This window comes from Ammospiza nelsoni, chromosome 5 (assembly GCF_027579445.1).
Source record: "Ammospiza nelsoni isolate bAmmNel1 chromosome 5, bAmmNel1.pri, whole genome shotgun sequence".
Taxonomy (NCBI): domain Eukaryota; kingdom Metazoa; phylum Chordata; class Aves; order Passeriformes; family Passerellidae; genus Ammospiza; species Ammospiza nelsoni.
This window is the reverse complement of record NC_080637.1, coordinates 39,819,296-39,842,458: the sequence shown is the minus strand read 5'-3', so window position 1 is coordinate 39,842,458 and position 23,163 is coordinate 39,819,296. Positions and strand designations below refer to the sequence as shown.

The 23,163-nt window shown below is 40.5% G+C and overlaps 1 protein-coding gene across 8 annotated transcripts in view; it reads left to right on the top strand.

Moving 5' to 3' along the window:
* The first annotated feature begins 3,072 nt into the window (after window positions 1–3,072).
* The window catches only part of PPFIA2 (PTPRF interacting protein alpha 2), a 293,070-nt gene continuing 272,979 nt past the window's right edge, over window positions 3,073–23,163 (top strand). For all 8 annotated transcript variants that reach the window (XM_059471825.1, XM_059471822.1, XM_059471811.1 and 5 more), the window contains exons 1-2: window positions 3,073–3,311; window positions 11,139–11,389. In XM_059471825.1, the coding sequence (XP_059327808.1) occupies window positions 11,141–11,389 (249 nt within the window). In that variant the 5' untranslated portion in view covers window positions 3,073–3,311; window positions 11,139–11,140. The remainder of the gene's footprint in view (window positions 3,312–11,138; window positions 11,390–23,163) is intronic.

Sequence of the window (23,163 nt, the reverse complement as noted above, 5' to 3'; positions counted from 1 at the left end):
GGATGGGTATGAGGAGCTGAGGGGCCAACAGACTTCCAAAATTATTCTACACATATTTGTAAATCAAATGGCTGTGAAGGAGGTCTGTCTGCTATACAGCTTGCAAATAATTGCCCCCTCCAGTACATGGAACAGGGACCGGAATATTTTCCAAGACGAGTACTGAAAACAGTCACCTTAGGTGAACATGGACAGATCTCTCACATGTCTGGCAAACCCTTCATGCAGGAAAAGGGGAAAAAAGCAGGATGTCATCAGTAACATCCATCTTTATCAATATTTAGAAAAGAGTGATACTACCATGCATACAGATGTGTTATAAAAAGTAACAGTGGTTATTGGTTTCTCTGGGTCTGGATTGAAGGCACTTGAGACAGTAGTTCGTGTTCGGACTCAGCTGTTTATTATCAGTAAAACAGTCTCACTATGGTGAGTTCAGCAGCTTTTCATTAGAAGGTACAAAATGGCCAACAATCTTCTGTTACAAGGTCTTTTAAGACTAAACTATCCAACTAAGCACTGACACCTAGATTATTTTCCCTTTTAACCCAATGACTGATCCCACAGAGCCTGCAATGCTGACTTTTTTGCCCAATCACAAAATGCCACCCAAACCCATGAAGAAGAAGGAAGAAGAAACCCAGGACGACACCCTGTGCCCTCCATCTTGCTTCCATCCACAACATACTAAAAATCCCAAACCCTAAATTTCTCACCAAGTGGCACCTCTATACCACTCTCTATAATCCATTTCACACTTTTGTGGATTCTAGTCTACCTTGAAATCTAGGAAACTTTCTCTATGAATGAGGGTGAAAGTCAGTGCTCCCCTGGGGGTCAGGGCACCCCAGAGCAGACAGAGTAATATTCCCAGTGCCCTGGGTTTCCACAAATGGTGAGTTCTAGAGAGTTTGAAGCTGGAAACCCTAATCTTTAATTTAAAGGAAAGGGGAAGAAAACCCTTAAACAAATAACGTAAAAAACTCCCTCAGATATGTCCTTTGAGTCAGTTCATGCCAGCCAGCCTGGGTGGTACCTCCTGAGAATGACTGCTCTCAACGATTGATTTTTGAGTCTCTTACTTTCTCCTTACTTGCCTAGCTCAAAGCTCAGATTTGTGATAGTCATGCAGTAAAAAAATCTCAGAGATGACAGCTCTTGCCCTCAGCTACAGTGGGATTATAAGGCAACTGCTCTAATGGTTTGTATGCTGATATTTAAGTCAAGATAATGATCTGAAATGACCAAGTAAAATGACAAAAAGCCACTTGGAATAGTGGCACAGGTGAGAGAAAGAGCTATCTTATTTTCTTCTCTTTTCACCTATGCATTGCACGGAAAGCTCTGGCAACACACTCTGGCACGGCACCAGTAATTTCTTTGCACTTGGATTTGAAATGTCCATGTTGACAACTCTTCTCAGCTATTTTCCTTACAGTGCACCCTCTGTGCACGTATATTTCCATTCATATTTCCTATTTCAATATGGTGTCACACCTCCTGTGAAGCCAGTTCAGCAGCAAGCATCCCCGAGTCTCAGCACGGCTCCCTCCTCTCTCCAGCACATTCCCACAGCACATGAAGAGACTTCGGGCTTTTGAAGCAACACAGTCGATCCTTCATGGATGAAATTCTTCTTCTATGCAGAAGAAATGCTAGCAAATACTGAAATTTTTTTTCCAAGAACAAAGTTTGCGCAGTTGATACCTGCACATCCTCAAACCGGGATGAACAAGCATCCTCAAGCCGGCTCTGAAAACGGCGGCTGGTACTCGTTCATTCATTCACAACGCCCGTTCCCCGGACACTCGCCACGGTCCCACCTCCCCCTGCCTCTTTTCCCGCCCTGCGGGCTGTGCGGGGCTGTGCGGGGAGCCCTGGAGGCGGCGGCGGCTCCCGGGGGCTCGGATGCTGCAGCCGCTGCGGCCCCTCCGAGCCGCCCGGGGGCCGCACGGCCGTGGGCAGGGGAATCGTACGGGCTGGAGGCAGCGCCGCGGAACATCCAGGTCACGCCCTGGTGTCCCCTTTTTATTTTCTTTTCTCTTTTCCTTAGGAGTGGGCGTGAGGGAATTAACGCCGAGCGAGCCGCGAAGCAGCGGCAGCAGCATCTGGGGAGCCGCGTGCGTGAGGCAGAGGAGGCAGACGCGATTACTTCAGAATTTATTTAAGGACTGGTGAAAACCACTGCAGCGGCTCCAGGGGAAGTCCCCGCGCCGGGGAGCGCGCCCAGCCCAGCCCAGCCCGGCCCGGCCCGGCCCGGCCCGGCACTGCCGCGCCGCTCCCTCCGCCTCCGCCTCCGCCTCCACCCTCCGGCCCCGGCACCGGGCTCCGGACCCGGTACAGGGCTTCTGCCGCGCCCGGCGTTCCCCAGTGTCTGATAATAATTACACGCCCGGACTATTGAGATCATGGCAGGTTTTATCCCTGCTTTCTCACGGCCGGATTACCGCAGATGATACGCTTTATTACGCTCTACGGTTAGAAGAGATGTCGTGGCGTTTGCCTGAGCTCCTTGAATTACAGGGTGTAGTAGCGTAGCGCTGCCGTGCCAGTGTCGCTGCCGGTGTCCCCGGGCGACGCGGGGCTGGCAGCGGTGCCCGGGGCGCGGCCACGTGCCGTGGGTGACCCCCGCCCGGGGCTCTCCGGCTCCGCACGGCTCCGTGCACGGTGCCAGCCGGGCAGCGATGTGCCAGCCGGGCAGCGGCGAGCCGTGGGCACGGGATTTCTCTCTGTAAAGCAGAAAGCCGCGTTTGCTTTTTGATCATGCAGGCAGTCGTGCGTGCGTGTGGACTTCTGTCACGCACAGAGGCATAATTAGCCTGGGAGGTATCGAAGAGCCGAGGAAGCCAGATACCGCTCAGTTAAGTTTAGCAAAAGATAATAAATAAAAGAAAGATGCTTTCGCCCTGCCCCCTCCCCCTGTGATGGTTTGCCTCCAGCTGCAAAGATGCTGTTGCTCGAAAGGGGCTGCTGGAGCTTTAAGAGCCGCTCCCCCCCCTCCTCCTCCCGACAATGGTCTGAACCGAGCTCTGCTTCCCAAAGCAAAATTTGTAATATGCCATTTTTCCCATGGATGCTTCTCCTCTTGGCTGCTGACGAAGTGACCGAAGAAAATGTTGAGGTGCCAAGCAGCGAGACTTGCCGGAGGACGGGTGCGGGGGCTTGGGGTTCCTCGGAGCAACGCCTGTGTCACCATTTCTAGGAAGATGCTCCAGGAGTGCTCGGCTGTGTGAGTCCCCGCTCGAAGCCGGTGGAGACTGCGGTTGTTATTGATCAAGTGAAATAGCAGACGCCGAAATAAAAGATACTAGGTACTGAACCTTCTATTTCTGAGTTAGATATTCCTTCCTTAGCCCCGATATCCCCAGGGGATGAGATGCAAATGCAAAATCTAGCTGTCTGCCTCTTGCTGTAGCACTTGTGTGGTATTTAAATGCATTTCTGTAATGGGAGTTGGGGGGTTTCAGACTGAAAAATGTGAAATCAACTTATTTTTTTGGTTGTGGTTAAGGGAGGTAGGAGGTAAGAGGTATGATATAAAGAACAGATACTTGGAATGAGTCCTTTTTCTAAGGTACTGTGCTGACCACCCCTCCTGTGTGGTAGGAGGGCAGGATGCTTCTGTTAAAGGTGATATCATAGTTTAGTGGAGGCTGGCAGGTAAGGAGTTAACTAGGAGGAGGAATATGCATGTAATGCAACTCAGACAATAGGAAGGATTTTCCTTATTGGAATTACACTGCGCTGCCTAAGAGCGATCCTGCTGAGGACATCTGAAGAGACATAATTGCAGTAAGATCTGGTTTTATCAGTCACTGTATCTATTTAATGATTTGGAAAAAAATAGCTTGTAAATGCAAAATACCCAGAACGATCCAATGAAATGAGTTTTCAAGCTGATGTCACTGTGGACAGGCTAGAATGTATGGTAGGTAGATTTCTACTTCTTTTTCCTGCAGCAAAATTATAAGTAACTTGAAATGATTCCTCAGCTGTGGTGTGCAAATCAAACACAAGAGCAAACAGAAAACAAGCTTTTAAAGCCAGTTATGGAGAGAAAGGTGAGGGACTAAAATTAGATTCACATCTAAGGTGGTGGCCTTCAAGGTGAGCAAAATGAATGCTTGTCTAAGAGCCTTTGTCAGGCAGAAGCCAAGTAGCTTTGTGTCTTCTTATTCTCAGAGCTTCCCAAGTGAAAGAACTCCATCTGGTAAATAATTTCCAGGCTAAATGAGATTGCAGAAGTGTTTGTTACAATATTCACTTGAATAAATAATTCTAAGACTCTTGGACAATTGAGATAACAGAAAATGCCAAATAGGGTGGGGTCCAGTTAGAAGAAGGCAGACAACTTTTTCATTTTCCACCTCTATAGGATACATACCACAGAAATTTCAAGTAGTTTTAGAGAAAGTCAGTATTGAGGACATACTTTGACACCTGGTCCATACATGATCATAATCAGAGAGAAGTTAATATAAGAGAGTTGCTATCAATTAATTTGTTAATGGAGTCCCTCCCGAAAAGAAGCTTTATATAACTCTTAACCAAGGATGGCCATATTCTGTGCTCTGTGCTGGAATTTTTGTCCATTCCCCTTGTCTGGATGTTTAAACTGAGCTGCAGAATTCCTAATTTGAGCTAATACAGAGTTCACTCTTGATGGAGACATAATGCAGCTAATGCTATAGATTTGCTATGACATTTTTGCATACAGCCTGAAAAATCTTAATCACGGTGAACCACATTCTTTCTCCCTCTAGTAAGACAGATTACTTTTTGCCAGTTGGATGTTGTGTGTTTAGAGGGGAAACCTGTTCATGATTTCTGGTAATGTAGTAGACATAACATCTGTCATGCTCCCTGGTATCACAAAACAGGCATTTGTGATCTTTTATGCCTCTGTTTGGAGGGAGTAAAATGACAGAAGATTGATGGCTTGTCTATGTTAGTGATTTTTTCAGCCATCTGTACTGATACAAACTCATTGAAGTCTATGATAGAATTTCCATGAATTCAGGTTATTTGCTGGGTTTGATTCCATGCAAATAACTGGAGAAAACACTGAACTAGGAACCAGTCAACCTGGAAAAGGCTTTGTAGTAGATGGTGCAGTAGATACACGATGGACAAGAAAGATAATGTGTTTTGAGAGCTTTAGTGTCCTGCTTCTCAAGCTGCCATTGGGTATGGCTGTGATGCCTGAGCACACAGGTCCAAAACTACTACTAAATAAGTGTCTAGGTTTTGTTTTGAATTAGAAGAGTTCTAAAGTTATTACGTTACCTAAAAGTCTATTTCCAGGGAGTGTTTATGTGCTACATGGATTTCAAGGGAAGCAGGAATTTGCCAGTATTCTGCTCCCCCTTCAGAACCTCTCCTGGGTTTGGGATAGTTGCAGGTGCTACACAAGTTCACTGTATGTTGCAGTCCTTGCAAGTTTTGGATGCTGTGGGGGCACCCTGCCCAAGGGAATTGTAATATCTGCTTTGTGGCTCAGGATGGATCTTAGGAACAATGATTATATATTAACAGTAAAATGCTGGTGACTTAATGCATCTTTCATTGAGGGATTGCTTTACTTGCATTCAGGATACTGGGTAAAGTGATAAACTTTGTACTATAGAAGTAGTAAGTTCAGTATCAATAGAGCTTTTATTTTTTCTATTTAAAGAAAGAGAAACACATTTGAAAAGTCTTACTTTTGTTGGCTTAGATCACTCAAGCATAACTTTAGTTGAGTTGTATTACTACAGGGCAAGTCAGCCTTTTTCTGGCAAAGAACACAAGCTTTCCTTCTTTTCTTTTGAATGAAGAGGTATATAGTGCCCATTCAGCTATTAATGTCAGCTCTTTCAGTTGAAGAATATGCCACTTTGTTTGTTCCTTTCTCTCCTCTCCTTCCTCTTCTTTGCAATTCTTGCTGCATGGGAAGTGTTGCACAGAGTGATGTACAGGAGAGCCTATTTCGTTATCATAGACTTCTGTGGTCTTGAAAATATGAAACAGAGGTGTTTAATCCACCCCTTGCAGTTCTTAACACCCACTGGAAAGAAATTCCAGCTCCCTCAGTGATCATTCCTCGCTGCCTGTGTTCCACTTAACATGCCTTCAGCTTGGAGTAGATGATCTCCAGAGGTTCCTTGCAACCCTGAGTATTCAGTGATTCTCTCATATGAGAAAGCAAGGTGGCTGTCCGCTCCCTAGTGGGTTGCTGTGGTTACCTGGCCTGTACCTCATGTTCTCCTGATGAATAATTGGTCAGTTCAGGTCTTAATTACCTGCTCACCTTCTACTTCCATTTTCCCCCCAGCTTCTTTGCTGCTGTTTTCTGGGGCAAAAGCCTGCAGTTCTCTGGTGGCACAATGAGCTTGCCAGATGCATGGTTAGGCACCACTGGTGTAACCAAGTAGGATTTGAGGTATCAAGTCTTGGCAAAGAAATCCTTAGTAAAATTCTTCAGTGGGAATTTACTCAGTCTCTGCAAAGGTGCCTCCTTATGGCTGGGTACAGGTACATGAGTTTACTCAATTCAACATCATTCATCATTCCTTTGAAAAGAAGCAAATCTGTGGGTTTGGGTTCTTGGATTTGTTTGGTGGTTGATTTGTTTGGGTCCTATCCCATGGAATTATTCCATGTGAAAAGGACCTTTGGAAGTCATCTGTGACAACCCCTTGCTCAGTGCTGGGCCAAGTGCAAAACAAGATGAGTCTGCTCACTGCAGGTTTGAAAAATAAAAGAAAATTCAGTGTTAACTGTAATTTTCAGAAATTTAGGGCAGACATTTATGCACTCCAGATTTGTGTCATTTAGATTTTGTCACATTACCTGAAACTTTTAAGAGAAGTTAGTTTGCAATTTAGAGTTGTGACAATACAATTCAAGGTTTCTGTTTTAAACTTCAGAGACAGGATTCTGATGCTTCATGTACATTGTTGATTGTCTTTGTTTATTCTCCCTTTTTTGTTGCTGTCAGCTCTGAATTGTTTTTCACTAGCAGGGCTCATCAAAGAAATGTAACTGTAATTGCCTTGTGGGAGTTGATAGGAATGTATAGATTAGGGAAAGGGATACTATGCTGGGATAACAAATATCTCAACATAGGAGCTGGCATGTGCAGACCAACTGGAGAGATTAAAATATATGCACAGACTCGAAGATGTTTATGCATCTGATTTTTAGTGCATTCAGAGCTGAATGAGAAACTAACAGCCTATTAAGCTGTATAAAACCAATTCAAAAGAGTGGAGGGCTGGGAGTCTTCATTCCAGTCTTTGATCTTTTGGGGTCATTCCTGGGCATATGATTATATTCCATCAATCATATGACAAGCTGATAAGCGCAGTTAGAAAACATGGAATATCCAGATGTCAGTTTGGATATGCTTGGTCTACCTGGCAGCTATGGTTTAAAAAATAAAGTTTTCTGAGCCTAGCCAGTTTTTGGAGCAGTAAGAATGGAGAACAAAAAGGAAGCTTAATGGCAGTTCTTTATTAATCTTGTTCAGTTAAATTCTGAGTGGAATTGATATCTACATGTTTAGTAAGAACTGAGTACCTGAGACAAATACCTGCTATGTATGCATGGATCTGTACATATATCATTAAGTCCAGGATGCAGCTGTCTTGTGCATATGAAATTTTATTCATGCATATATAGGGAAAGATATCTGAGTTTTTTCAAAAGTTATGTAAATGCAGAGATCAGCTGCAAAAGTATGTGTGGCATGGTAGTTCTGAAGTGTAATAGAAGTGGCCCTGGAAATAGCCTTATTTTGAGCCTTTTAGAACTGCAGCATTGAATGTGGCTGTGTCTCCCCTATAAATACAACCGAAAAAGGAATATATTTTTTGCAAAAAGAATGGCTTATTCTGGTTAATTTATTAGAGAGATCACTTTCAGTGTTTAATGATTGAAATTCTTCCTATATAAAATATACTTGAGCTTAACACAGATTTATGGTCTGTGGTAAGTGGGGAAGAGTAGGTAGGTAGAGTGATTCGTTCTAATTTCATTGTATGAAATATTTCAGCTGATTATATTATGAACCCAGACTAAAAATTGTTAGGGTGATGGAGTTTTTTAAATTTAGGTTTAAAATTGAAATTAAATAGAAGGAAAATCAGAAATGGCCCTCTTTCCCTACTGGAACTTTAAAAAATATAATCCAGGTTACTCAAGATATCACCACATTAGCAATCAGACCAAACTGATCATAGCAGTACTATTTTTATGTTATGTTTTAGCATGAATCCCTCAGCTGTTTCTGTCTGTATGTGTTGTCTTGGTCATCTATGTCCTTCTGGTGTATGCAAACTAAATTCCTTTCAGGGATAACTAAGCTGGGAGCTGACTCTTACCTTTAAATCTCCTGACCCTATGTGTGAACCACATAAACCTGTGGTTAGCCAAAGGTTGACTAATGCATGCAAACACCATCAGGAAATGTCAAGAACTCTTGTAGCTCGGCAACATATTTAATTTCCTGTATAAAGATCCAAATACATATGTGACCTTCCATTTGTCCTCAGCTTCCAATCTTATACTACTAGGCTGTGATCGATCTGTTTGCTGACACTCCTCCTCTGTTCCTGTGTAGTTCTTCCTCTGCTTTACCTGCCCTAGCTTTTGTTGCAGTCCCTCTTGATAAGTCTTCTTTCCTTTTTTTTTCTTCATTTAAAAATTCTTCAAATATTCTCAGTGTTTTGATTCCTACCTGCTATCAAGCAGGAAATTTGTAACAGGTGTAATAAGGTCCTGGGGAAGTAGCTCTGTTCTTCAGCACATGCTTGGGAACAGTGTTGAATGGTGGCTGCCTCAGGACACTGAAAGCATCCCATGTGTTGGCAAATATAAGAGTGATAAATGCCAAGAAAGTTTTAAAAAAGGAAAACAAAAATGCTTTTCTAAAGGCAAGAAGACACAAATCATAGTAAATCGAACAGTGTGGCATACTAGGTCTTTCATGAAAGGCTGTAAGAAATTTTTCTTTGGAAGCCCCACAGCAAACCTGCAGTTGCTTGAGATTTTGTTACTTTTTTTGTGGCTTGGTGACCCAGGGGCACTCTGAGAAGCCAGGTTTCCTTCCACGTTATTTGGGGTCCTCACGGACCCCCACAAACAATTTCTGTGAGGTCATGATCCAGGATTCCCTCCCATATCTCCTGCTCCTTGCTCTTACAAGAGTCCAAATGTCCCTTTCTGTCACACCCTCCCAGCCTTTCTATCTGGCTCAGGTTAACAGACTGCTTTGCTGTATTTCTCTTCACTCTCAGGGTGGGGGAGGGAGAGGATGCAAGTGGTTCCAATGGAATAATGGCATTGATCTCTGGACTCCCAGAAAGCGATGTACATCACCAGGCTGACTGCGAGAACTGCTGTACCTTTTAAAGATTCTCCTGGGGCTGTGAGCTGTGGGAGAAAACTTCCAAATAGCAACTGCCTACACCAGGAACTGCCCACCCATTCCCTGCCTTCTCTTCTATCTTAGTCATAGCCCAAGTTTGTTACTTGTGCTGTCAGAACAATGCAGTCCAGGGATTCAAAATAAGAACAATGCATAGCCCCTGCCTTCCCTGAAGGCAACAGCTGAGAGGGACAAGATGTGATAATAGTGCCATGAGCATTCATGGATTCCCTTATAACCCCACAACCACTTATATGGCTTCGCACATCCACATAATGACTTGAAGAGATTTCCTATCTAGTGTGAATGCAAGGTGCTGAGACAGCAACAGCTGTCCACACAGAGCTTTCCCTACCTGTTCTCACACACTCACCAGCATTCCCGCAAAATTGTACCACTCTCACTCTGCCACAGCCTGTGTGCAGGGGTAGGAAATGCTGTGCCCTTCACACTAGAAACCATGTGAAGCACATTGGAAGTAATTTCTTGAATGATGAAGCTTCACAGGTGACAATTCCCTAGGACAAGAAGTGTGACCCATGAGATGTTGATGATTGTGAGGCAGAAAGGGTTCAGTGACAATCCAGATTGTTAACTTTGATCTTGGAGAATGGGCATGCAGAGACCATGGTCTCTGGCCACCTGGTGCACACCGAAAAGTTATCATTGAACTGAGCAAGTGGCAGATGGCCTTGGAATTTTTTTAGTTATCCTTTTGTTCACTGTGAACATGACCATCCCAAACTGGTCAGCCACAGGTGGGAGCTGAGTGGAGACTGGTGACGGCCCCTTGCTGAGTGCACTGTGCTTACATGATGTTGTGAGAGGTTCCTGGAGGCAAGACAGGCTCCTCTGGCTGGCATCCCACATCCCAAGGTCCCTGGGGACAGTGGACAAAGCAGTCAACATCAGCAAGCTCTCCCAAAGATGCCTAAAGCTCCTCACTGTACATGAAGTGGGGGTTTGACATTTACGTAATTCTGGTTAATTTATAAGATAGATCTAATAAATTTGGAGCTGAAGTATGGGACTAGGTGATGTTATTTGCTCTGCTCAGGACAGATTTCAGAAACAAACAACGGTGATTCGGTTCCTGGTAATTCAATTTGCACAAGATATCATAGGGATATAATTAGCAGAGTTTCTAGTTCTTGACCTCTTACTGAACAAGCTCACTGGAGAATAACTTCCCCTGAGGATGGGAATAACTAGATAGAAAAATAGATTAACCTGGCATTGTTAAGGCAGCATGATACTGGATCAATGGTTAGCCTGAGCTGTACAATTGCCTAGAGGAAGACAAAATCTGGCAATTAGTGGCAGCTATTGACATTAATACCAACAATTCAACAATGAAATTAAGTAAGAGAAGGGAGAAAAGCCACAATAAGGGAGTCTACATTTGCAGAGGAAATATTTTCTGTTATTTTAAGAGAGTATTATTTCCAAAACTATTAATTTAAATATTCTGTAACCCTCCATCTCCTTCCAGTCAGTCTTCCTTAGTTTTGGGAAGCACATTCAAAGTCTTTGCTCTATGGAATTAGTCACTGTATTTAATCCCTCTTTATTGATCAACTGATTAACATTGCATGCAAGTTTAAAAGTGGGAACAATGCAATAATCTACTAACTGTGTCCATGTACAGAGTTTATTATTCCTCTTATGAAACATCCTCAAATGTTTTCGTTACTGAAGAGCTGTTCCTTGATTTGTGTTTGTTTTAAAGAAATGATGTGTGAAGTGATGCCAACGATAAACGAGGACACCCCGATGAGTCAACGGGGGTCCCAAAGCAGTGGCTCGGACTCGGATTCTCATTTTGAGCAGCTGATGGTGAACATGCTGGATGAAAGGGACCGTCTCCTGGATACCCTTCGGGAGACACAGGAAAGCTTGTCACTTGCACAGCAACGCCTACAGGATGTCATCTACGACAGAGATTCCCTCCAGCGACAGCTGAACTCAGCACTGCCTCAGGTATGTTGTTAACAAAGATTCTTCTTTTTTTGTTTAGGTTCACTAATTTTTGAGTTAACACCAATTACTTTAACCCTAATCAGTATGCATTCCTTGAGGTCCAAATTTTGCTCCCATTGATGTCAGCTGCAGAACTCCTATTGAATTAACAGAACCTGGTTTGACCTCTATGGGACCTTTTTTCATATTTAAGAATAGGAGTAATGCCGTTGACTTGAAGGAGAGCAAGATGAAGGCCTGTAGCTACTGGTTCTTTTGGCTGTTGCTCTAGCATTTACAACAGGTGAGGGATCATTTAAATAAAAGATCTAGAGGTAGAAATAAAGAAAGAAGAATGAGAATGTTTTCTAGAGACTTCTAATAAACAATAAAACTAACTAATGTAGTTAAATAAGGTATGACACAACCCCCCAAAAAAAACTGATACCTTAATATTTTAATTCAATTAAGTTTAAATATTTATATAAATCTCACTATCTGAAGTTACCCTAGTCTTTTTTAGGAACTTCAAAACTGAATGACTTCAGTTAAAATACTGTGATATATATCAATAATATGTGTCAATATAATTGTTTTTAATATACTGGAATTAAAAGCAAAGAAAGATTTTACTTCAGTCTGCGTATGTGGCCAGAGGTTGAAAAGATACCATGATTCAAAATTCAGATTTACTCCATGTTTTTTGCTTTGTGTCTCTGAGCTGTCATGTATTAGAGAATGTGACCATTAGGGCCTAGGGAGGAATTAGGGAAGTGTGTGGTTGGAATAAAGAGGCAATAAGTAAAAAAAAATTTAAGGGTAGAAGAGGCAAGTGGCACCCTCTGGAACAGGGAAAAGCCCAATATTCAAGGGTTAACCTCAGTAGGTTTTTGAAATATCTTGGGATAGGACAAAATGAGAGAGAGAGACAGAGAAACAGAGAAACAGAGAAAGAGAGATAGAGAAAGAGCTCCAGACAATGAGAATGCCTGCCGCTGTTTTGGGACAAACAAAAAGGTGTAGCAATGATCTTGATAAACTGTAAAATCAAGGTTGATAAACTGTAAAATCAAGGTTGTTTTTTTTTTCTTTTTTTCTCTTTATTTGTAGGCAGTTGAGCTTCTTTTTACAGGTATCTCTACATAGAAGAGTAGAAAAGAGTAAGTGAAAGGCAGCATAAATCCTTTATTCAAAGACTTACTCCTGGAAATCCAAAGAAGAGAGGACACTCAGCATCTGTTAAGCCCCTTTCAGTGTGCTGATGCACTCTCCACTGAGCCCATAGTGAGGTATTTTTGTTGAGCACTAGCAGGTGTCTAAGCCCTAACAAGTCTTGCATATGCAGAACACCTGCTAAAATACTGGAGACTAGCTAAGGAAAATAATATTCAGTATAAATGCCATAAATGCCAGAGCCTAAAAGAAATTAATTCTAAGGAAATGGATCATGATAGTATTTTATTCTTTATTTCTTCTAGTAAGAAATAAAGATTAAAATTATATTTTGTTACATAGTTTTGAATGATAGCTATACATCTGCTAAAAGCAATAGATTTGTCAGGTGAATGCTTTGGTCTACCAGGTACCATTAGGAATGTGTTTCGGGTAGCGTTCCTCCTTATATCTAAGAGAGATGTAGGTTTCCCATATGAGAAACTGTGTAACACACTGGTAACACCTTAAAGCAGAATCAGGTTTTAAGTCCATCAAATATGTTATCTAGATCTTCATGTAATAACTAAATTCTTATAAGTACAGAACACTGGCTTAGTAATATACATTTGAGTAATAGAGTCTTTCAAGGATGTAATTTTCATATCACTGCCATACTATTTAGTTTCAGTTCTGGACTTGAGATATTCTATATAGTACTTTCACAGTTTTTTGGTTTCTGGTTTTATGAATGGCAAACTTGCCTTGCTAACTTCCTGTTGTAGCCTTCTAACATTACCTAGGAATTATTACCTAGTGGAGAGGAAGAATTCTCTCTTTACTCAGTTTAGGGGAGAATATATAAATATATGATATCTATGTGATAATTATCATGTAGTTGTGGCATCTAATGAGTCTTGCTTTATCAGAATTTATTCTTTTAGTTCTTGATCCCTCGAGTGGTTTTCAAAATTCAATTATTTCTTAGTATTTACATTGTGCTTTATGAGTAGAAACTGTGTATTGACACAGTTATATTCCAAAGCATTTTTGTTAGGACACTGTTTTTGTTTATTGTCTAAGTGTTTACAGTGAAAAATATGTTCTAGAAAAATCATTACACTTGTAATAAATAGAACCTGCACAAAAAGAGCTTGCATGAAAACTCAGCCATTGAAAAATCTTGTCTGATGGGAAATAGGAAATCATAAATAACTTTAATAGGAAGCTTGTGTTATTAGTTAATGCTGTTACAGCTGTTAGGGCTGCAGCCAATGACTGTAAATATCTTTAATATTCTATACTGGTCTGCACTGCAACAGAACAATGTACAATTAACCATGTCTTTCAAAACTGAGTTACAGAAATATAGTTGTCATGCTAAGTGCTACCATTGAAATAAATTTTATTTCCATTAGATTGGCAGTTTAAACTTTATGAACATCTGTCTGTAACTGAACAGTTATGTTTCAGGGAGGAGGGAAAAAGTGAGCAGAAAATTACAGATTAGCTAGTCTAAATAAAATAACAGGGAAGACTTTAATCTTGTTTTGGAGGAAAATCTAATGATATGTCAAAAAGCTAACTTAAAAATATAACAACAGTTTATCAAAATTATCTTTATACAAAGTAACTCAACATGACTCTTTGGTACCAGACTTTTTAGATTGGGGAACTACAGAATCCCTAAAATTACATCTTTTGAAGTCAACTCATTTAAATTACTGATAGATGGGAGGTGTGTAAGGATAGCAATATAATAATTAATAAGGTCAGTAATAAAGGAGAGAGAGAAAAAATTTTCACTTACAGTAGACTGACAGGATAAAAGGAGAGTAGTAGTAGTTAATTTATTTTGAAGCTTTTATTTATTTGAGCATAAGAAGAAGCATGCTAGTGGAAATTTCAGATGACAAAATTGAGTTGAATTTTGAACTAAGGGAGTATTATAATACACAAGAACAAGAGTAACAGAGGTGGGATGGCAGTGCGTGGTAAAAGGGTGAATATCTTATATCTAGCAGGTAATAAAAAAAATCATTACCGTTTAGGTAGCTGTAGTAAAGAGGGATAATATATGGTTTACAATGGTGATAGGCAGCCAGTGGGAGGTTAAAAATGGAAAGCATCGTTTTGAAATGTGTTATGTAAGAGACTTGTGTTGGAAGTAGGTAAATATTAGTGCATTTAGACCAAGGGGTGGTTTGGACCTTATTTATCTGAGTTTTGGCTCAGTAGTGATTGAGAGTCGACCTCAAATTGGAAGAGATTGAGAAAAACATTGCTAGAGGAAAGAGTAAGTAACATTTTCTGTCTGAAAAGACTAATTGAAGATTTCTTATTTCTGGGGGAAACTGACTTGAGAGGGACTATGAGTGATTTCATAGATTTTCTTGGAGAGACAGGAAGATGGAATGAACAGGTAAAGATGAAAAATATTTTAAGCCAAAAATAATGTTGATGAAGGAATAAATGATTGTAGGGTACCATGAATAAAGATAGATCATTCATCAAAAAAAGGTCTTGCATTATGAAGGAATGGCATCTTTCTTAGACCAAGACACAGTGAAAACCCATAACTGGTATAAAAGATATTGTATGTCAAAATACCTTTGCTTAACATGTGAACCGGACCCAAAACACCTCTTCAGATTCTTTATTTCAGACTTTATTCTGGAGATACTTGGAATCTAGTTCACAAGTGATCTTGTTTATTCTTCTCAAAGCTGCCTATTGATAGTGGAATCTTCTAAGGAAAGTGTGTCTGGGTCTGCACTGCATGATCCCCAACAACAGGAATTTATTGCATTTAGGTCACGACTCTTAAATCCAGAAAAAAAAAAAAAAAGCTAAATACAATGAAATACGCTGTAATGAGGAAGCATACAATCTAAATACTTAATATTCTGTTTTTGTTTTATTGGAGTAAAATAAGGTCTTTTACTGCAGCATAAGAAAGTGTTCTACTAAAAAGGTTAGGAACTCTAACTCTGTTTTTGAGTGCTAAAAAGAGGAAAATGTTTAGTTACAACTTTCTCAAGTAAATTTAACCATAATCTTCTCTAGGCTAAGTAGTCTAGAAAATATCACCTTGATTAGTTACCTTGTAAACAAACTGGAAAAATAAGCATATGTCATTGTAAGACTTTGAATGACTTCTCTTATGATAGAATTCTAAGATTCGTTATTGTATTCTGGTAAGCAGTACTGAATGAGTGTTGGTTTTTGGTTACTTTATTGCTGCTTTTAGCCTTTCAAGAATAAGTTTCAAGGTATGAAAGGTATTAATTTATATGAAGATGTTAATAACTTGCCACTCTCTAGTCAAGTTTATTTTGTTCATTAATAATATACTTGCTCAGTGATTTACTTAGAAATTATTATTCACAGAATAGTTGAGGTAGGGAAGGACCTCAGGAGGTCACCTTGTCTAGCTTTTCTGTTGCAGCAGGGTTACTAAGAACAGGCTGCCCAGGACTGTGTCCAGATGGCTTTTAAATATCTCTGAAGGTAGACTCCACAGCCTCTCTGGGCAACCTGTGCCAGTGCTCAGTCACCCTTACTGTAAAACGTAAAAAAGGTTTCCTGATGTTCAAGAGGAACCTTCTGCCTTTCCATTTGTGTTCATTTCTCTTCAATGTTACATTACCAGAAAGTCCTGATTTTACTGATCCTTTATGGTAGCAGATTTTATTTTTTAGTGGCTGTAAGTCTTTTCTTGTATTGATTATCGGAATCTGCCCATATGATACATCTTTTTTAGTACTATTGGCTGTGAACTCATTATTTTCCATATGCCTTAGCACAGTTTCCAGGAGGATCTGCCCCATGGTCTTGCTGGTCACTGAGGTGAAACTGACTGGCTTTCAGTTGCCTACATCTTCCTTTTTACCCTTCTTAAAAATTAGGGTTACCTTTCTCCTTTTCCAGTCAGTGGAAACTTCACAGGGCTGACACGACTTCTCAAATATGATGGATAATGGCTTAGACGCTTCATCAGTTCCCTTAGGACATGTGGATGCATCTCATCAGCTGCTATGGACTTGCACTCCCTGTACATAATCTCAGACTTGCTCTCCAGTGGGTGGTTCTGCATTCTCCCAGTCCATGCCTTTGCTTTCTGCAAGTCGGGGTGCTGTGGCTGGAGCACAGTGTGTAGTTTGCATGGCTTTAAACAGCTTAACTTATATGAGTTGAATTCTTCTATGCATGGATATAAAACCTCCTGTCTTTAAAATAGACCATTTAAAACTAAAGCAGTCTAGATATGCTATTCTTTGGTAGAGATCATTGAATAATTTATACTGAAAGAGACCATTGGAAGTCTATTTTCTTTCTTTTTTTAAACTTTTTTTGTTTATTTCCAGCAAGTCTGAGTATGTTGTGATTCGAGTGAATCTCTCTGGTGGAGATCTAAACACCTAGTTCTAGTTGAGTTTCAATTCTTTTGAATGCTGCAAAAATATTTTTTTTCTCTGCAATAGATATTATTGTCAGCACTGTTTGCAAATCTTACTGGATATCGATGGTAGGATTGTTTGGAGTGTGGAACTCCAATACTAAAAGGAATCTTTTTTTATGTCCTCTGGTACCCCATAGATTTCAACTAAATTGTAATTGTTAGCTACAATAATTCAGTAATAAAATCAGTTATAGAAATATAGTAGTAATCAAGGTTTTATTTGATCTAATAAGATACCACTCATTTAGAAATGCTTACTGGAGGCATGATAGAAGGGAAAATCCAAAGAGGGAAATGTAATGACCTTGTTTTATTGAACCAGTTTATGTAATTTGATCAATGTTAGCCTTTAATAGAATTGCGATTAGAGAATTTTGTTGATAGACTTACATTTTCTTCCAATGCAGTGAGCAATGAGTTTGTTACTGCCAGAGACAAGAAAGGTATAGGGAGACAACAGTAAATCAGTAGGGCCTTATTCTGAGGTTGTGTTTTCTGTTTCAGATGTGTGTGCGTATAGTACATGGGTACAAAATACTGGCATTGCACAGACACATGTATAGATACAAAAATAAAATAGCCTGACAGAAATAAAGACACAGATTTAAACAGAATTAATTAAAATAGACTGTTTATTTTGGATTGGGCATTTGCTGTTTGGGTGAAAATAATAGCTTGACCCACAGTATTGTTCTCAAAACAGCTTTTGTTTCTATGATGAAGATGGAATGATGGGGTTTTTTCACTCTTAATTTCTTTCTGGCTGTGCTGAAGAACATGGAGTACCGATGGCATCCTGTATATTTGAATGAATAATCAGTACTTTTTCTGAGGTTCTAAAAACATCCTCTTGTGTGAAGGACTTCTGTAAGTTCTCCATATTTTTTTTTTAAATCTTGCAAAAGTATGCATTTTTCTCAAATTTCCAGGGAATAACTTAAGAAAAATTCCAAGTAGTGAAATGGAGATCTGAGTGAAATGTGTCTGAGGGGAAAGTTCCAAGTTTTCTGTTTCAAAAATCTAGTGATATGCTCTGTATTCATGTGTAAAAACTAAAGCTTGAGCCAGTGCTTGTTTCTATCTCTGAATTTCCTGTGTTTTATAGTTTTGCTGGCTACTAAATAGAAACATGTTAATTTTCAGGTGTTCTGAATCCATGCTGTTCCCACAAAAATCAATGCAAGTAGCAAGTGTTTGTGACTGCCAAAATCAGTTTAGATTCCTAAATAACAGAAATATTTTCTTAAACAAATTGGAATGATGCTTTTTTGCTAATTATTTTAACTGTTTGTCTCAAGATGTTAACATTGGGGGAAGCATATTGAGATGTATGCAAAAAATCAGATACTAACCATAACTATTAGTTCTAGTAGAGTAAATATGGAAATACATGTTTTTACAGGATTTACATGTAGAGGGGAGACAGAGCATCTGGAAATCAAAGAAAACTTGGCATTATAAAGTTGCAATAGTTTAAATGCAACACAATGCTGAAGTATTAGTTGTGTCCAACCTAACAAATGCTTAGGAAAAATTTAAGGTTTTTCTTCCTTGGTGACAGAACATATAACAGCACATGGCAGTTCTTTTTTCCACATAAAATTGAATGAAAGCTGTTTTCATAGTGTTAAATACCAATTTTATTCTATTGGATGACTCCTAACTAATATTATATGATAAAAGACAGATTGAGATATCTGTGATGTAGGTAAGACACTACTTTAGCTGGGTCCTCTCTGGACTATCTTTTTTTTTTTTTTTTTTCCTAACCTGTAGGGGCCTGAATATATGTATTGTTATAAAGGAGTCCTTGTGAATATATATATATGTAGTGAGAGTCCTATGTATTAGATAGGTGGGTCCTGTTGCTCTGGATGAGCTACAGCTGTGGGATCCTTGGTTGGGTAGCAGCTGTAGCTCATGAAGGGCTCTGGGATAAAAGGGGGTTGGGTCGAGAGCCCAGGAGGAGCCCCTATGGAAGCCATGAGGAACTGTGCTGCAGAGAGGAGCTGCATAATAGGACCAGCAAGAAGGTAGGGACTTTAAGATGGGACTCGAGAAATAAGAAACACAATAAGATAACAACAACAATTGGTGACCCCGACGTGATGGAGGTATGCAGCCTGAAGAGCTGTGGAAAATAGGACAGCCTGAGAGCTGTAGCAGCCTGAAGAGCTGTGGAAGATAGGTGTAGCAGCCTGAAGAGCTGTGGAAAATAGGACAGCCTGAGAGCTGTAGCAGCCTGAAGAGCTGTGGAAGATAGGTGTAGCAGCCTGAAGAGCTGTGGAAGATAGGTGTAGCAGCCTGAAGAGCTGTGGAAGATAGGTGTAGCAGCCTGAAGAGCTGTGGAAGATAGGACAGCCGAGAGCTGTGGCAGCCGGAGAGCTGGGACAGTGGAAGATAGGACAGCCGAGAGCTGTGGCAGCCTGGGAGCTGGGACAGATATGGATATTGTAACTGTGTAATTGAGAAATTGTTAAAAGAAAAGGGGGGAAATGTAGGGGCCTGAATATATGTATTAGGTATGGAATCCCCCGGACAGCCGAGAGCTGTGGCAGCCGGAGAGCTGGGACAGTGGAAGATAGGACAGCTGAGAGCTGTGGCAGCCGGAGAGCTGGGACAGTGGAAGATAGGACAGCTGAGAGCTGTGGCAGCCTGAGAGCTGGGACAGATATGGATATTGTAACTGTGTAATTGAAAAATTGTTAAAAGAAAAGGGGGGAAATGTAGGGGCCTGAATATATGTATTAGGTATGGAATCCCCCGGACAGCCGAGAGCTGTGGCAGCCGGAGAGCTGGGACAGTGGAAGATAGGACAGCCGAGAGCTGTGGCAGCCTGGGAGCTGGGACAGATATGAATATTGTAACTGTGTAATTGAGAAATTGTTAAAAGAAAAGGGGGGAAATGTAGGGGCCTGAATATATGTATTGTTATAAAGGAGTCCTTGTGAATATATATATGTAGTGAGAGTCCTATGTATTAGATAGGTGGGTCCTGTTGCTCTGGATGAGCTACAGCTGTGGGATCCTTGGTTGGGTAGCAGCTGTAGCTCATGAAGGGCTCTGGGATAAAAGGGGGTTGGGTCGAGAGCCCAGGAGGAGCCCCTGTGGAAGCCATGAGGAACTGTGCTGCAGAGAGGAGCTGCATAATAGGACCAGCAAGAAGGTATGGACTTTAAGATGGGACTCCAGAAATATGAAATACAATAAGATAACAACAACACTAACCCACCATCATATTCCAAACAGAGCTGTAGGGGGATATAAGGGAATATAAGAAAATAAAGATAGAAAGTAATCTTACCCTGAAGGACTTGCAACTGGGCCAATTATCAAAGATAGGAGCAGGCCTGACTTTTATAGGCCACAGCTGTAAGCAATGTGAAGAAGAGTGCTATAAAAGAGTGGGGTGGCTGGTTGAGAAGGGACCTGGAGTCAGTTGGCTGCTTTGTGAAGAAGAAAAAGTCAGTGCTCAGAGGAAATGCCCATGAGAAAACACCAGGAAGGTAGGAAGCTTTTGTGCTAAGGAGGCAGCAGTGTGGAACCCCTGCAATAAGATGACAACAGAGAGCACAGTTAAATGTATAATTATACTTACAAATAACAACTTGAATTCTTTTCAAGTATGAGTTTATTTCCTTGCTGTTGTAAAGTTCTGTGTATACAGTAACATATCACAAATAATTATAAGCAGGAGATTTTATCTTAAAAGCTTTGGGCTTCTTAATAAATACTTGATGACGGAAGAAGACTGATATGGCAATCCAGCGAGGAATAAAATGGGATATGTGGAAAAAAGACAGAAACTTAAATATTTAGAGGAGGAAGAACATGTGCTGAATGCCTGAAGCCATCAGCAAGACTGTGTACTCCTGTTCACTCTGTATCTGCTTCATAAACATTGATATCAATTATATTAGCTTGAGCCAGGTACATCAACTGCTACATTAACTATTGATGGCTCATTATCTGAAGGTTTAGAAAGACACACAAATGAATATGAGGAAAAATATAATGGTTCTGGTCAACAGAATAGAAACAGATGATATCTAAGTCTCCATATATTAAACTGTTGCCATTAAAATTATAGACACTGTAGTTTTACTAACAGCCATAGTCATGGGTTTTTTCCCCTAGTTTTAATAACAGCTGTAGTCATGCCTCTCAGTGTTTAAGAAGCATTTGAACAGTGGTTTCAACAATGTGATTTAACTTTGTCAGCCCTGAAGTGGTCAGGTGTTAGAACTAGATGATTATTGTAGGTCCCTTCTAAGTGAACTATTCTGTGCTGTTATGCAGTGAAGAAAAGCTGGAAAAAATAGTGAAATTTTATAAAGCTTAAATGTGATAGTTTACTTTTTGCTTATGTCCTTCAAAGTGGATGGTAGAGGCTGACACAGCATCCAAGAAAATTGTGAAAGCATATTCCCTTCTTTTTAAGGTCTCTATTAAAAGCAAAGGAAATGCAGAATATTTAAGAATCAGCTTTTAGAAGTGTCTTATTCAGGCTCTCTTTATCTTAATGAATAATTTCCCTTAATGAATAATATTCACTCAAAACCACAAAATTATGTTAGGGGCATGTTTTTTATTTTAAAAGTAGGGATCTTATTGAAGTGTGTAGAGTTTTCACGTTGACTCTGAAGAAATAGGTTTATTTTTATTGATGAATATGTATTTTTCATATGATCCCCAGGAATCTGAACTTCTATGTCTAGAAGTTAAGGGCCAGTAACTTTATTTAGTGTAATGTAACATTTCTGTAGTCTACTCAAGAATCTGCTCCAAATAATCATTTGCTGAGTATATCTTCTTATCCTTTAAGATTTTTTCCTATTTAGGATCAAATTATAGGCCTTTTTCTTTTAATTATTGTTGGTGAACTGCATTCTTTACCATGTATGAGTTCTAAAAAAATCCCCATTATACTGTGACAGTTGATTTGTTATGACAATCAGTCATCTGTCACAACAGAAAATATTAAATAAATCTTAGAGACTTACAGAAACGTTTTTTGTTGTAGGTTGGTTTATTTGAAATTATGAAGTAACCAAAATTACAGATTTGGTTTTTTCTTGCATTGGATTTTTTTTTAATGATACTCTAAGCAGAAGGGAGCATAGAGATAAGTAAAGGGAAGGAGCGATAGGAAATTGTAATGCACAAATAGATAAACCATACTTCTATATCAAAGGGACAGAAATCTCTAAGCAGGGGTAGAGACAAAGTCATTCTGCACAGGAAGTAAAGCCCTAGGCCAGAGGGCTAGGACAGTCAGTGTGGAGGGTTTCCCACTTATTTTAATCAATGATAGAACTAGTCTTTAAAGAGCAAGTTGAGCAAGGGGACAGAAGGAGATCTGGGAATGCTGGTGACAGTGGCTGAACATGAGCCAGCTGTGCCCACATGGCTGAGAAGGCCGATGGCATCCTGGCCTGGATCAGCAATAGTGTGGCCAGCAGGAGCAGGGCAGGGATTGTGTCCCTGTACTTGGCACTGGTGAGGCCACACCTTGAGTCCTGTGTCTGGTTCTGGGCCCTTCACTGCAAGAAGGACGTTGAGGTGCTGGAGAATGCCCAGAGAAGGGCAACAAGGCTGGGGAAGGGTCTGGAGCACAAGTCCTGTGAGGAGTGGCTGAGGGAGCTGGGGTTGTTTAGCCTGGAGAAAAGGAACCTTAGGGGAGGCTTAATTGCTCTGCACAAGGCCTGAAAGGAGGCTGTGGCCAGGTGGGGGTTGGAATCTTCTCCCAGGCAACAGGGACTGGACAAAAGGAAACGGCCTTAATCTGAGATGGGGGAGGCGCAGGTTGGAGATCAGGAGGAATTTCCTCACTCAAAGGGTGATTAGACATTGGGATGGTGTGCCCCGGAAGGATGTGGAGTCACTGTCCCTGAAGATGTTTAAGAAGAGACTGGACCTGACACTGTGCCATGGTCTAGTTGACAAGGTGATGTTTGGTCAGAAGTTGGATTTGATGATCTCAGCAGTCTTTTCCAACCTAATTGATTCTGTGATCAAAAGTGCTCCTGGACGTTCTCACTAGCAAAGTAAGACTCATGAGAGTATCTGAAGTGCAAAATTCTGATTTTTGTATTTTTTCCTGTCATAATGACAAATACATTGTAGAGTATTGAACACTGAGACAATTACTACATTAAAAAAAGAAATAAAACAGATTTTT